General features: G+C 40.5%; 1 protein-coding gene across 3 annotated transcripts; it reads right to left on the minus strand.

The window, feature by feature from the left end:
* Positions 1-3,863: 3,863 nt before the first annotated feature.
* On the minus strand, positions 3,864-15,908 carry aimp1a (aminoacyl tRNA synthetase complex interacting multifunctional protein 1a). Of its 3 annotated transcripts, none has more exons than XM_055019903.1 (8): positions 15,801-15,880; positions 14,457-14,509; positions 11,712-11,842; positions 10,730-10,843; positions 8,845-9,006; positions 7,763-7,971; positions 6,137-6,305; positions 3,864-4,138 (listed from the first exon to the last, which is right to left on the minus strand). In XM_055019903.1, the coding sequence occupies exons 3-8, from the start codon at positions 11,815-11,817 to the stop codon at positions 3,972-3,974; spliced, it is 927 nt and encodes a 308-aa protein (XP_054875878.1). In that variant the 5' UTR covers positions 11,818-11,842; positions 14,457-14,509; positions 15,801-15,880; the 3' UTR covers positions 3,864-3,971. The 3 variants fall into 3 exon arrangements, with proteins under 3 accessions (XP_054875878.1, XP_054875879.1, XP_054875877.1); XM_055019904.1 differs by having other exon boundaries at positions 14,411-14,509; XM_055019902.1 differs by lacking the exon at positions 14,457-14,509 and having other exon boundaries at positions 15,801-15,908.
* Between the last annotated feature and the right edge of the window lie 674 nt (positions 15,909-16,582).

Here is a 16,582-nt window from a genome sequence, read left to right on the forward strand (position 1 = left end):
ATCAGAACTTCAGGCATAGTTTACCGCCTCCAGAGTACACTATTATACTGACAGCATGATGAAGCAGTTCGACCCTCTCATCCCAACAGTGAAACAAAAACTCGTCATTTGAGGCCTTGACATGTTCACTGCAGATATTTAACTCTGAGATGAAGCAGGAGACAGGGGGGTTTGCAGGTGTTTTTCTGTTTCGAGAGATTCTCTTTGTAAATACTGGAGATGATTCAAGAAAGACACTGAATAAAACTGAAAAGCGTTTCACTAGTTTTACACGACAGCATAACAAAAACTAACTTTTCTTTCAGTTTTATATTTAAAGAGTCTGGAATGTCTCGGTCTGCTCTGTAAACAGAAATGGATTGTGTTTGTTTCTTGTTGAAAGTTGTCCCGGTGAAGCCGCAGCAGTTCGCAGCGGAGCCGCCAAACAGAGCCGCCAAACAGAGCCGCCAAACTGAGCCGCCAACAGAGCCGCAAACAGAGCCGCTGTTTGCCCAACGCTGTTTCAGCGCCTCACATTTCTATTTTGGTCTGTTTGGGTAACATGTCTCGTGTGTGAAACCAGAACTTTAACTTGTCTGCCGCGGCTCATCACTCCAGTAACAGGTTTCCTTCGGTTGAAGAAGAAGCTTAGATAATTTGTTCTTCGTGAATGTCGCTGAAGCTTTAAACCGCAGAGCGAGGAGCCTGAGAGCGCTTCTCTTTCAAATGCAGCCAGGATCCGTCTGCAGAGGCTCATCTTTCTCTCAACACGCAGCAGCAGGGGTTTCATCCCTCAGCACGTCCAACCGTCAACCAACAAAGCTGTTGTTCTAATTGTTATCATTTGTTCCGCTTCAGTTCGTTCCAGTAAACTCGAGCACCGTGGTTTGGTTTGCTTGGGAAAATCCCTACCAACCATCTTCACTGTCTGCTGCTGCTGTTGTCTTTTAAATCACTGAAGTTTTAAAGATTAGGCTGTCAGATTCTTCTGTACGGGACTCTCTGTACTGGCTTCAGTCTTACCTAAACAACAGGAACTTCTTCATTGGAGTTGACAGAAATGACATGTGGTGTAATCCAAGGTTCAATCTCGGGTCCCTCCTGTTTAATACCTACAGGCTCCTGCCAGCTCAGATTATATAAAGAAATAAGTTTGGTTATCAGCGACGCAGATGAAGCACAGCTCTTCATCACTATGGCACCAGGCGACTGAACCATCGAATCTGAACATGCTGAACTGAACTTTCTCCAGATGAACAGAAACATGTCTGAAGTTTCATCTTTGGACCTAAAGAGTGAAGATCCAGAGTCAACATGCAGCTTTAGTTGTTACAACTGGAAACGAGAGATCAGGCTGAAATCTGTGATGACCTCTGACCTGAACCTTCAGATGGGCCTCCAGGATTAAAGGACTAATGTCCAATCAGGATCTAGAGAAACTCATCCATGTGTTTATACTTTGGGCTCTCCTTCATTTAACTGGGTGTATGTCAGTTTTTTGGTTCCTTAGATGCTCCAGGCCAGCAGTGAGGCCCCTTGGTGCTGGTTTTATCTCAATCTGGCCATAAAAGTTTATTTTGAAACATATTTAAACAACAATCTGATAAAAAAGTGATGAGGAACATTTTTAAATGCTGGAAATTTACTTGAACGTTTTTCTTGCTTTGTTGATGTTTCCCTTGATTCTCCACACTGAGATCACAGTGAGTTGTGCCGCCTACTTACAGTAGTAACTTAAACAACCAGGTAAGATACTGCCTGCTCAGGACTATATCGCACAACCCCACTTGAAAGGAAAATTAAAAAAAGTGGCTACTTTAACAATCCCTTTGTGCAATCCTCCATGAGTTAAACCTCTTATTTTGGTTTACACAACATACACACTTCCCTAAGTGAAACTAAAACATTTGGTCGCATGAACCAAGCTGTTGTTTTTGGGGTTTTCTTCGACCACATGAAATGCTGCAATGCAGATGAGAGTTTACTGCATGTTTAGAAAATTCATCTCAGAACTGTTTGGACTCATAAATCTCAGCCCTGCCATCCATGTGTGATTATTGGATTTCCTTTTTTCCCCTTTGTTTTAGGTGGTTCTGAGCAACCATGATGGATTTGGTCTTTAATTATATTTAGCAAAGGGAAAAATATATTTTAACAGCCATGCATCGAGGAGGAACCATACAAGTTGAACTTCTGGAAAAACTCACCAACTCTGTGATGTGACAGAGCAGAGCCAAACAATAAAAGCATGATTTGGTATCTATGGCTGACAGATTTTATTTTATTATTCCCAAACCAACGCTAGGACATGATGAAATGCCACTCATGATTAATATGTAATTTCCATTTCCGAAGCCAAATTGCTTTTTAAAAAACATGAGAGGTACTTATGGAAAGACATCTGGGATAAAAATTAGTCTTATTTGAACAATATGAATCTATAAAGATTTTCATATCAGTGTAAAAATTGATTACTTCAAGACCTTTGCATGTCTGTATGAATGTTGCTTTTTTCCAAAAACAACAACAGCTATATGAACAAAACAGACTGACAAACACTCCACATAAATTCATATGAAGAAAATATTCATAGTCAGAATTTAATTACTTCTGCTGCTTATGTTTGCTTTGGAAAAACTCTTAATTTATAATGTAGCTTATCTGCAAATAAATGCCTTTCTGGATATTTATCAGTGGAACAACTCGATTGGTTTATTAATTTCATTTTGTACTCACAAGTTGAAAAACTTTTATAAACACATTGGAATTCCATGTTGGAAAGTTCCTCATATTGCAGCTGATCTCATCCATAAATCAGCTGGATTTACGGATGAGATCTTCCTTATAACACACAAACAGTTCACTACAAATACATAAAAACTCTTTTCTTCCTTTGCAAACTTATAGAAAACTCAGTCGAAGAACCATCGTCTATTTTCAGTTCGACTCGTTTAGGAGAAACAAAAAGGCTGAATGGAGATTTTGATTTTTTCTGATGATAAGCAGGAATTATCACTGACCGGATGAACCACATGTACCTGAATGCACCGTGTTGTAGCATCAGGTGAGCTGAGCAGCACTTCAGACTGGCTGAAGGCTCCATGCTGGATTTGGACCTTGGTTAATTTTTCCTCCAGTACAAAGGATCGGAGTAATTCAATTAAGTCCAAACCCAAAAGGTTTGACCCAAATCATAGTTAAAAGGCAAAAACTGAGGAAATACAGGTAAACTTATGCATAAACAAAAAAAATCTAAAAAACATCTAGCAAAGTTTTCTGGCATTTATTTAACCACTAGAACTAATTTTGGTAGAAAAAAGAAAATTGATTTAACTTCAGGCAGTGAGGAAAAAATCTGCCTTTTTATTCTGTGTAAACTTTCAACTGGACATTTGTCTTATAGAAATTGTTGAAATAAGTGGATTAAACTCTATTCTTGTTTCAATCTTTCAATAAAATAGTTAAATATTTCACAATAATCTATATTTAAAGTGAGCTGCTGAAATAAAAATATCTCAAAGCTTCCTGTATATTTCTACGTCAGGTACCACCGAGTCGAGGCCGTCCATCATCACAGCACAAAGCGCTCCAGTTTCAGAGATCGTCTAAGTATTGCAGCAATTACGCTATGAGAGGAAATTGAAAAGATGGGACACAGAGCCATGTAAATAATCTGTGCCAATAGCCCAGAGACTTCTCCCTGGTCTCTTTCATTAGGTCCTACAGCCTGAAGATCAAAGCCCAATCAGGCTGATGTTCCTCAGGAGAGAAGACTTCATGCACAGATGCTGCTGTCCTGATTACACTTTATGGGCCATGACTGGATCCAGTTTGGAGGCGACAGTGACGGGACAGATTCTTGGGACACACAAACTCAGCACAGCTCAATCCAAATGCTTTATTAAACATCTTAAAAGCATTTCCTCTCATTCATCACCATCTGCAATCATCGGCAGAGTAAACACCGAGCTATTCCAGGCAGCTCCGCTACTTCATTTGATTCCGCTGTTACTCATAGTTTGGGCTTTGCACACTCCCTTTCCGACCACTTCAAAGGCGGCTCCCTTGTAGGTCGCGACGCAGAGGTCGTCGGTGCGCAGCTCAGGCTGAACCTGCTCCCACACTTTCTTTTTAGGGTTCAGCTCCTTGTCTGGTTCACCTGAAACGGAGGAAAACAAAGTCTGAATCCCAGTTCTCTTGAAGCAAAAAGCTGGTTCCTGCTTCCAGAACTTTTTTTCCCCTCCTTGTATAACATGCAGAGAACAAAACTTCAATACACTTAGTTTGACTTTCCGTCATGTTCCATTTGAGCCTGGGTCCCATAAAACGCCTGTTTGTTCTCAGCGGTAATCTAAACCATGGAAACCCAAGTTGATCTCGGGGAAACAGAGGTGAGGTTCTCATTCCACCATTCTGATCTTCTTTAGCATCTGTCAAAACTCATGCAACCATGTTTCATTTCTGGAGGCTGGCTTGCAGCTAATCAAATCAGAAGCTTGAAAGAGCTTCTAATTGGGAACTTGTGTTGATGTTTGGGTTCCAGCAGACATCCTCGGCCATTTCAGGGACAAAAAGTGAGCTGTAACCGCTCACCTTTTGGGAATTGTGAGTAATTATAGATACACAGTGAGTTAGCACTGCAGGGTTTATTGGGGGAAAAGAAAGTAAACCGGAGGTGAGCAAAAACCCTCCATGTATTTTTGTTGTTTTTACAAGTCTTCGAGGGATCCAATTAGTTGAACATGTTGGCCTAAATATGCTGTAATTTTCCTATTGACTAAATAAATTACAGCTTAAACAACATGGCAACGTCTGTGTGTGTTCTAACTGAGGCTGCAGTCACATCCGGAGAATGTTACAGTTATTATACGACTAAAGAAGGAACTAAAAGCCCCTATTTTCATTCATTCATATGAGAACGATTCCCTTAAATTAATTTTTTCATATGTAAAGTGCAAATTTTAATGCTGTTTTGTAAATTTGAGGTTGGCTAAACATTTATTGAAGTTTTCTCTATACGCTTAAGAATTCTTCAAGTAGTTAGATAAATATATTCATGCTCTTATTTTGAAGTCTGTTTATGCAGCACTTCCGTTTCCTCTCCTGTGCTCCTCTCTTTTCTTCCACGAAATTTTACTGAGCAAGTGGTGTGTTTACAACAAACAAAAGAATGAGGGATGCAGATAATTCAATACTTACAAGAACAAACAGCCAGGAGCGTTAATTAAACAAAAATGGAAAAAAATCTAGAAAAATCACACATATGAAGTTTTCTGAGAGCCTTCTCACGTTCACCTCGTTACTTTTGGAGGCTATGAACACGACTGAAATGACGCTTTCACTAAATGTCATGTTGGTGTGCTTTAGCGATAGCAGAACTAATTTTTATGATTAGGGCTTTAGGGTGAGTGCAACAAGCTTTTTGGCTAATGATGCCCACTACTGGCTTTTATCTTAATAATGATGACATCTGGCTGCCCTTCCTGCAAACTCACAGGGCTGAAGACCAGAGATCTCTGTTGTCTGAGAGCATCTACAAGTGATGCTTCCTCATGTGTTTAGAATCAGCTGAGGAGGAGAACAGCCTGAAGAGATACAGTTGGAAACGCAGGGATCACAACTTCCTGGTGTCATCCTGAAAACAAAGAGCGTGCTCCTTTTCTTAGAACGCTTCTAATCTGCAACTTCAGCTGTATCCCTGCTCCAGCACCTGAATTAAATGGAGGAATTCCCTCATCATTCCATCGCTGTTTACTGAATTCAGGTGGGATGCAGCTAAAAGCTGCAGGATGGTGGGCATGGGCACCGGAAGTCGTCTTTGTACGTTGCTTTAATAGACAGGAAGTTAACGAGACCTGGTTTCCTTTCAAAACTCATTCGCTTGGATCAAACCAAAGAGAAATAATTGGGACGCTCATTGTCTCAGCAAACTGCAACAAGACGGTCAGGTTACAGTCTGAGCGACGCCGGCCGATTGGCCGTTAAGCCCACCAGTCACAGTTCATTTAAACAGCAGCAAACAGAACCTGAGATGGGTTTAGAGACCCGATCTGTGATGAGGTCAGTTCTGCCAACAGAAAGCTTCTCAGCTTCCTTAGTGTCCACCAATAATGGTTTCATGACCCATAGATTCCCATTCTTCTGGACGGACACACACCTGGGAAGCCTTGGACACTGACTCTGTCCCCGGGGACGGATCCGCTCGGAGGGTCCAGGATCTCCACTTTGTCTGGCGAGCTGGCACACATGACCATGGCCTGGGACACCACGCCTCTCATCTTGGCCGGTTTGAGGTTGCACAGCAGCACCGCCATCCGGTTCTGCATCTGCAGAGGAAACCGAGACAGAAAGTGAAATCTGGAGCCCAGTTCTTTGGTTCTGTCTGCGGCCCGTTTCAGAAGAAACAAACAGGAACTGATCAAACATTCCCAAAGTATTCTTCACTGAGGCAAAGACAAAGCACTTCATAAAATAATGTTATCTTTTCAGATATCACAACATAAATCTAAAAACACTGATGTGTTTTCCTCTGTGGACAATTTTGGCTGCATAAACACACCAGATATTCTGAGCAGTAATTGTTGAAAATTCCCCAAACACGTCTCCCAATATCATCCAGTCCAAGTCCTGGGATCCAGACTTAAGCCAATAATTTATTTAAGGTCAGCAGAACAGACATAAAACCGCTGATGTATCACCTCCTGTCTCTGGACAGATTGACGATAATAAGCTGTTTATCTAAATCTATTCACCAGGATGTCAAACAGGAATTTCACTGCAGATTTACCGACTGATCCGCAGTCGGATCCGGACAGAAACAGTCTGCAGCAACACAGAAAAACATTATTATATACTATAATTAAGAAACAGAGAAGATTACATCCTGAAATAGTTTTGGCAACAAAAATGCTATTAAATGAAAGTATCCAGAAAATGTTCCAGTGACAAGAACTGTCCAACATAATAGAAACAAACTCTTATCATTCATTTTAATTACATAGATTTGAACTGCAATGAATTAATCAAAATTAATTAGTATTTTTTAATAAAAATATTGTGATGAACGACAAATTAAGTTAAATAAGTTCCAACGTGTCAAAGGGAACGCCATCTTTCACTCAAAAAGGTTTATTTAGTAGGAGAACCGTTAAGGATCCGTCTGTGTCCAGCGACGACCAGGTTTCGCTCCAGGGGTAAAAACATCACCGCTTGCTTGGCGCGACTAACAGCTGATTTACAATCCCACTTTTAGAGGTTTGTATCAAAGGTGGGAGAAGTTGGAGCATATATTTGTGAACAAAGAATATTGTGTGGCTTGTGACTTTCATCTCACACACACTCACTCAGTAACTGTTCTGACACACTCTTGGCTCATAATGTCTTCCGATAATATAATTACCTCGTCATATTTTCACATTTCCTGGATCATCCCAGGAAGTGACCAACAGATATATCTCCAAATGTCTGATTTGTCAGAGTTTAGTGGTTTAATGAACAATAAACTGCATGAAATGTTCAGGCACCTGCTGGAAATGCAGAAATTATGGATGTGTACAATGACAGCCAAATTTGATTTATTTTAGAGGTTATAAAGGATACTTAAGTACTTCTGGAATACTAAATTGCTTACAATTCTTTGATAGTTTCAAGTTAAACTTATCTGTTCAAAGCAGTTTGTGTTCAACCTACAGAATAGTTTAGAGTTATAATGATGCATATTTAAAAGCTGTTATTAAAGCGTTTGTGGTTAACGAGGATCAGGCGGTCGGTCCGACCTGGGTACCTGTTCCAGAGGGATGTGCTTGACCAGTCCGCTGACCACGGTCCGGGGCGCCGCCTCGCCCACATCCACCTGCTCCACATACAGGCTGTCGGCGTCCGGGTGCTTCTCAGCGGTGATTATACGTCCAACACGCAGGTCCAGACGGGACACGTCCACCTTGGCGTCCTCCTGGCTCGGAGCCGCTGCCTTCTTCTCTGCTTTCTCACCTCCTGAAAGCAGAAAAACTCCAGTAAAAACCATGAAACCAGGCGGTTTGCAGGAAGTTCGGGTTGGTCTGAATGTGGCCGAAGACGAGCAGCCGGGGCTGATTTTACGCTCTAAAATTGTGCATATCAATACAAATATTTGTTTAAAAAGATGAATGGGTCCCAAACTGATACTGGCCTTATGAATATCACAGAAATTAAAAACCACTTGAAACAATGCAGGACATTTCTGCTGGGATCTGATTAAATTTCCTCCCAGAACTGGAACCAGACGGCATTGATGAATGGCCGGAGGAAGGCCTTGTGTTAACCTCAGCGGTTCCTTTTCCAGGACGATAATCAGAACAGCATCTCCACCTGAACACAGCCGGCCGGGGAGAGAAGGTCTTCCAGCACAACTTACACTGAAATCCGGAGGCTGGGATCTTCAGGAAGGCAAAGACATCAGAAATGTTCAGAATGAGTCGCAGCAAACAGAACCAAACATCCCTGACTGAACGGCGGGACTTTCCCCAATTCATGTTTCCACTGGTCCCAGTCCGTTTTAAGCCAGATATAATGTTTAAACAAAATACAATCAGGATGAATTCATGACTGATATGTAGACAGTTGTTAGGAAGGATGGATGAACGAACAAACAAACGGAGCTTGTAACAATCTGTTGCCTGATCGTAAATCTGAACATTAATAAATAAACATTACATTTTTAGCTCTTGGCTTCTCTGATCTTAGAATCTCTGGATGTTTCGTTTTCCTTCCTGGACTCAAATAGAGGAAATAAAACCAACAGCAGCTGAGACCATTCGTCATTTCAGCCATAATCAATCATCTCCACTGATCAAAACCCAACAACCTCCTCCACTTCCCACTACCAACCTTTTTTCTCTTGCTTCTTCTTCTTGGGTTCGTCTTTGGGTTGGGGGTTCTGGGCAGCAGCGGGCGGGGAACCGGAGGCCGGAGCAGCAGACGGTTTGGGAGGAGCGAGCTTCGAACCCACATCAGCACCGGCGTCACCCGTCGGCATGGCAATGTCCCGCACTGCAGGGGGAACAACAGCAGAGATGGTCCAGTCAGTCCAGAGGCGGCTGCGCCACCCGAACCAGCTAAATGACCCAAAGCGGTTTTATTTACTCAGGCAGTGGGAGGACGACCGCCTGAAGCAAACACTGTAAATGACAGCGTGTCGCCGCTGATGGAGAGGAAGGCAGCGAAGACAGAAAACAACGAGCGGCGGCCGGCGCTCAGCCTTCCAGGAGAAATGACCCGTCATTTGGGGTGCCTGATGTTTGAACTACCACAACATGCAGAGCCGGAGTCGGACAAACATCGGTCTGCAAGAACGCCTCCGTCGCCACGATGCGTTCAATTACCTTAATTCTATGTTAAGATTTGAACGATCCGGTTTACTAAAGCTGCAGGCAGAAGCTTCAGGTCTCCTGTGTTTTTCTGACAATTAATAGAAACTTATTTCTTCTGCAAAAACAACAGAGAGAACTACTCAACATTTGTGACTCTTTGATGCACTGGAGTCAAGCCAGAAACCCACTGATAGTCGACATAGCAACAAACACCGAACACTGGTGGTTTGCGGTTTGATCCTTTTAGTTTGAGGAAATTATAGATTTAAGACTTTAAAAGAACTGAAGTGATGCAAACTTTGAGCTGAGTTGGTGACATAAGTTTGAATCTTCAGGGTGTGGTGCCAGCAGAATCACAACCTGTGATTTCACGTGTTTTCATGACCTTCTAAAGTTTTATTGTAAACTCTGAATATTATTTAGCTGCTATGCAATATTTTTTCTTAAATTGACCCAAAATATTACCAGATTTGGCTTAACTTCAGTCATAAAACAAAAGCTATCAGAGTTTTCCTTCAAACACTTCAACAGCCTCAGCACTTGAAGTTTGGATGTGAGATTTTGGAGTGCAGGGGCGCCACAGCACCCCCTGGTGGATGTCAAGACATGTGCATCTAAAAAACGTAAAAACGAGTAAAAAACGCATCAACTTTCCCCTGTTGTTGTGTATTTTTCAAAGATAACTTAATGAAGCTGTTTTGTTATCCAATCTAAAAACAGCAATGACTCTATGGAGTTGGTAAAACAAGTGGGAGGAGGAAACAAAAATGATAAAAATTCAGCATTTTTAAAACATGATTGTAATTTTATAGAAAGAGCATTAATGAATCAATCTGTCCAGATAGATTAAGCCAATGCAATCTGTTTAAATATTAGCCTCACACTGAGGTCTTGCTCTCAACTGGAAAAACAAAAAAAGTGTTGAGTATTTTTCTTAGTATCGCATCGAGTTTGAAATTGTAAACTCGACGTCAGTCACCATGTACGCTCAACATTCTGACTAACCCACTAAAGTTACAGAACAAAGTCGGACTTCTCTGTGAACTGAAACCCTGTTTGATCACAAGAGGATTTACTGAAGCAACCGATGGATAATTTCCCTGCAGGGCACTGAAGTCGGGTTATAAAGTTAGTCTTTTAATCTTTAAACCAGATCAGAGGAGCCCTGACAGTATTTATCTATGTGTGATTGAGCTAAGCAATCAAGCGTGATCCCGATTGGAAGAACGTTGTGTCCAGTGTGTTGGAACACATTCCTTAAAATTTCCAATTTTACCCAATTAAACGACTTATTTCTTCCAGACCGATTTCATTCCCGCAAATCCCTCATGAAAAAGGTCGACGCATGTTAGATGCACAACTACCGGCGGACATGTTGTCCTCATCAGTCCAAGTCAACATACCCCCTCTCCTTTTTTCTCTGTCCAGCAGCTGTTTCTTCAGCTCCTCGATGTCGTTCTTCAGCTTGGCGTTCTCCGCCGTCAGTCTCTTCTCCTCTCTCACGCTGGCCTGAACCGCTGGAACAAAAACACCCTTAAGTATATAAATTACTTAGAATGGTTTGGGTGTTAAAATAAAAGTTGTTCATCTTTCAACTCAACCTTTTTTCACTAAATAAGAGAACAGAATGAGTCCCTTTTCAATCAAAAGCTGGAACTTTTCTTTCTAGACAAATCTGCACTAAATTTAAATAAAATGACATTTTTGCATACATTGAGTATGTTGTGATGCTTTAATTTAAATTAAAATGAGAGAGAAAAGACGTGTCTGGATCTGAACCAGAGTCCGCCGCCCCCCTGGAGTGGCGTGAAAAAGCGTTTGCCTCCTTCCTCATTTCCTATTCTTTTGCGTGTTTGTTTCACTTCAGTTTTCTGGAACATCAAACCAATTCAGATGCTAGCGAAAGACGACACAAGCCAACTGCAAGTCAGTTTTTAAATCAAAGTGTTTCACCTGCATGCGTCTGTGTGAAGAAGTGGATAAAAACAGCCTGCATGGCAGCGATTCAAGATGAACGAAGAACATTACGTCTCAGTTTTTCCAAGACTTTTGAGAAAAACAGCCTCTGGACTGCTGAGACAAAAGCTGAAATCTTTGGAAGGTGCATGTCCCGTTACATCTGGTGTAAAAGTAACACTGTATTTTAGAACAGGAACGTCAAACCGACAGTGAAACACGGTGGTGGCAAAGATCATGAAGGTTTGGATTTTTTCTTCCGTAATAATAAAGACATAATATGTTTATTTGTGTTGTTTTTGACATAATATATAAATCAGTTTGATGTTCTGAAGTGGGACAAACATGCAGATAAGAGGAAATAGTGACGGGTGCAAACAGTTTTTCACACCATCTCCGTGTTTGCTAACGTGAGGCTGAGCGTCTTACAGGCTTTCTCCTTCAGCAGCTGGACCTGCTGCTTCAGGAACTCGATGATCTGGTCGGCCTCCGCCGCTCGCTGCTCCAGCCTCAACAGCGGATTGGGAGTCGACATCTTGATCAGGGCGCGAGCGACAAACCTGGAAGGAAACAGAAACAGCAAACAGCCGTGTTTATGAAGCAAGACGCACTCTGCAGACCAGAGAGCCGAACGCGCTTCAAGAAAAAATTACATAAATAAATAAAGCGTTTTCAATTGTAGTAAACAGCGGTGCACAGTGAGGTTAGAGACGCAGGGTGAACCTTAGTGACTCCAGCTGTGTACAAACAGAGGCGGAAGATGAACATTCGAGCTGCAAAGCCGACATTTTAGAAGCGTTCACCACAGAATCACCACAGTTACGTCTGCCGAGTTCAGGCAGTCTCAACAAAAACTGATGCTTCGCCTCCTGTTCATGGTCACTTACAGGCCGGCTGCAGGATACATATCATAACTGAAATATGGATCATAAAGCAGAGTGATACATTTATGTAATTAGACCTGTCAGCTATTGAGACAAATGGTGAATAATATTGGTGAATTTCACCACAATAAGGAGATGATTTGTGATAAAAAACGATAATTAGAGCTGTGTGACAGATTCTAAATAAAATAATTTTAACACATTTTTTTCCTCCCTTTCTTTTTAAAAAAAAGAAATGACAGAAAATATCGGCAAACATTTTTAATCGAGTCAGACTCAAAGCTCGTTGAGACGGAGCCAGAAATCTGGGAGATTCATAAATTTTTATGTGACTTGGCCTTTCATCCACACAAAAACTCCACTAAATATAATTAAAATTGGTACATATAAAACCTAAGACCAAAGTGGATATTTGGGAAAAAGAAGATGTAGCGTCCTACGCATAAATAATGCACCAATATATCCACATAGTTGCTCTGTGGGATCTTGGAAGCAGCAGAAATATTTCTGGATGTTTCCCCAGATCTGAGTCTCTCAGGTCTGCACATAATTCCTTTCATTCATGCTTAGTGTTTCTGTCAACTGTTGGACCTGATATAGACAGGTGTGTGTGTGTGTGTGTGTGTGGTGTGTGTGTGGGTGTGTGTGGGTGTGTGTGTGTGTGTGTGTGTGGGTGTGTGTGTGTGTGTGTGGGTGTGTGTGTGTGTGTGGGTGTGTGTGTGTGTGTGTGGGTGTGTGTGTGTTTGTGTGTGTGTGGGTGTGTGTGTGTGTTTGTGTGTGTGTTGTGTGTGTGTGTGTGTGCGTGTGTGTGTGTGTGTTTGTGTGTGTGTGTGGGTGTGTGTGTGTGTGGGTGTGTGTGTGTGCGTGGGTGTGTGTGTGTGTGTGGGTGTGTGCCTTTTCAAATGAAGTCCATCCCGCCAGTCAGCTGAATTTACCACAGCTAAGCTTGTTCCAATAAGCAATAAATCAAATAATAGCGAGATAAAGTAAAATGAGCTTGATGATTAGTGTCTCTGAAGGGCAGTTTTGTTTATAGAGACATCATAATCCAATTTATTTATGGTTTCTGTTGTGTGTGCTTTTTATTTCAGTAATATTTATTGTTTTTGGTTGTTGGATTTTATTTTGAATATTCAAAATATCTTGCAGTTCCAGTCTTAAGTGTTCTTTACAAAATTAAAGTTTATTGGTCTTTGAGAGTGTGAATTTTCCACATTATGCCAAATATCAATATATTATTTGAAAATGGTCTCAAAATAACAATTTATCATCCAGCAGAATTTACTATGGTGAAAAGCCTGAGCTCCATTTAAGCTGCAGAAACATTTCCAGGATGATCAGTGGAAACTCCAGTCTGAGCTTCATCTCAAAGGGCATGAATACTTACAGAAACGTTATTTCTTAGCTTTCTAATTTTTGTTGAATATTGTAGACTGTTGTGACTTATCAGCCCAAATACGACATACTTTACAATATTCTGGAGTTAAAAGGAACTCTTTAAGTTCGTCTCTCCTCACTATCATCAAACATTGTTTTATAGTCATTTTGTTTGTTATTTGTAAAACATTCAAAAACTTAAATCCACATCATCTTGATGGGATATTTGTGTATGAAATCTCGAGGAAAGTAATTAATTTAATACAATTTGTAATAAAGTTGGAATAAAATGTGTGAAAAGTGAAGCAATGTGAATGTTTATAGATGCACTGTGTATGTAAAATAAAGTTCTGGAGAAATCGGTGTAATAATGACAAATTTAATTAAAAATGTGTTAAGAGCAGCGTTAATTCAAAGCTTCAAATCCGTTTGACTGTGGGGAAAAAAAATGAATAGACTCCAAGTCGGGACGGAAGAAGTTTTTCTGATGCTGCAGCGTGGAGCAGAAAACGTCTCAGATATATTACAGGAAAAACAAAAGCTGGCTGGAGATGAAAACTGAGGAAATTAAAAACACAGAAGGGCTGGAGTTGATCAGATCAGGGATCAAAGCAGAAACTGATCTGAATTAAACAGCTCCAGTGGTGAAGACACCATAAAAAAAAGAACAAGTGAACCTCTGAGCACTAAACTGTGTATTAAGCGTTATTAGTTGTTACTGCGTAGCTAAAAATCGGCCCACACAGACAGTTCAGATTAAACATGGAAAGCTGCCACTTTTATTTAGTGTTTTTTTGCCAGGAAGTGTTTCCAGCTTTACGGTTCACTTCCTCAGAAGAACCAGTCAGTAGGAATGCACCAAACAACCTGTCCTTCCAGGCAAAATGGGAGACAGAGAGCCAGCGCCACCTACAGGCTTCAGGAGGTTCAGCACGTTTTCCGTCAGAAGCAGAGAGTCAGACTGGCCTGGAAACAGGAAATAAACCCGGCTGTCCTTTAATACGCAACACTTTTAAAACATTTGGAAGTCATGTCATTGTCAGTATGAGGCATAAACTGATGTATACCTCATACATCAGGTCATTATGGCTTCCAGGTCTGCAAAATCTAAACTTAAACTTTAACTTCATATCTAGAAATCATCATTATGCATGTTTTATATGTGTTCCTGTCACAGCTTAATTAGCTCCTCAATATTTAACCAGAAGAACAACTAAACCATCAACTGGAGCTGCATAAATATATTATAATCGCAAGATCCATACGGTCAATATTCATATAGCAAAGGACTGTGTGGAGCGCAATAACTGTTGGTGAATATATGTTAAGAATTCTTAAGTTGTGTTTTCATGCTAAATGTAACATTTAACCAGTAGAACAGAAATGAAGTGACATCAGACTTATGTAGCACCTTATTAGGTCATTCAAAGACACTTTACAACAGAGGTGGTCCGATACAGTATTGATATCGGAAATCGGTCCAATACCAGTCAAACGACTATCAGAATATATCAATCTGCATGTGAAATCTCGATATAAACAAACTGATGGAAGCACTCGCTGCAGTATTGTGTCTGCTCCATGATTTCTATCCTGCAGCAGAACAATGGGTTGATGGAATTAAATGGGCCAGTTCTTCTCATACCTATTGTGGTTGACTGTTGTTCTCTGTTTAAGTGATATCACTTGATCAAGCCTGTTCTAACATTTCACACTACAAAATAAGTCAGAAAACTATGTATAATTCGTGCTGGAGGAACTACTGTGCATCTCACCGCAGCAAACATAAATATCAAAATGTCAAAGGTTACAGGTTAGAAACAGCTAACTAAAGAAGAAAACAGGCATCAATCGCACCTGATACTGTCACTGTAATGTTTGCCGATATTATCGCCTATAGGGTAATATCGTTAGGGTAATTATGCCAATTATAATTCATTTGTAATTTCTAAAGGTATTCCGTGAAACTGAAAGTAATGTGTTACTGATTGGCATTTTAGCACAAGCTAATCATGTTTATATCACTTCTTACTCCTATCATGGCGGTGTTTTATTACATTAATTAACTTGGACATTTCCTCAGCAGGCTGAAATTATGAACTTCACTCAATGTTGCGTCAGTTAAATCAGCTTATTTCACTTTAAACTGGATTTAGATTTGATAGTAATTAGCTGAACGTAACAAATGGCTTATCATATACTACAGTAATTAGTATCGTAGCCGAGACAAAATAAAAAATAAAAACACAAAACTTACATGTACCGTAGGAATCCCAACACGTTTTAAGGACAGCAGGAGCTGCACGGTTAGCCGCTTAGTGATTTACCAGCAGGCATATCGGAGGAAGCTGCGGGAAGCTCTGTAAGGCCCACAGCGTGTGTAGATCTCCACACTATCCGGATAAGAAGGAATTTCCAGAGTGAGGCGTTTCCTGCGCACATCCGGATGCTGTAAAAATCGATGAGTGCTGCTTGACTGAAGGAGGCAGCCGAAAATGCCTGTTTTTCTTCTGTGTTTAAAATTAAATCACACCAGTCAAATAAAAATAAAATGAAATAAGAAGTTATGATGACACACATTTCTTTCATTCATAACTTTCTGGGGATTTTCTTTTGTGTGTACTTGTCTTGCTTTGTCTCACAAAAATGACGTCATTAACCCCTCCCCTCTGAACAGGTGTTAGTTAGATCAAAGATGATAAGTGCTTTCAAACAGCACCAATCATGGTGCTGTTTGAAAGCTAGAAATACAAAGAATCACGTTATCATAAACCTGATTTTATGATAACTTATAGCAAAAGTGTCCAACCTTTTTGGAAAATTGGAAATTCTTGAGCGATGGTGACAAAATTGGATTTTCTTTTTAATATCTGTATTTTTTTTTACATTTTACCTGCTGTACCATAAACTGAACACAGTTTATGGATACAAGCCTAGTGAAGAATAATCTGATATATTATTCTTATATTACACTGACTTAAAATACACTTAAAAGGGTTTGCTTGGTTAGAAAACAGCATAGTGTCCTAATTTTCTCAA

This window comes from Poeciliopsis prolifica, unplaced genomic scaffold (genome assembly GCF_027474105.1).
Source record: "Poeciliopsis prolifica strain line A6 unplaced genomic scaffold, Auburn_PproV2 SCAFFOLD064, whole genome shotgun sequence".
In the NCBI taxonomy this organism is placed as follows: Eukaryota; Metazoa; Chordata; class Actinopteri; order Cyprinodontiformes; family Poeciliidae; genus Poeciliopsis; species Poeciliopsis prolifica.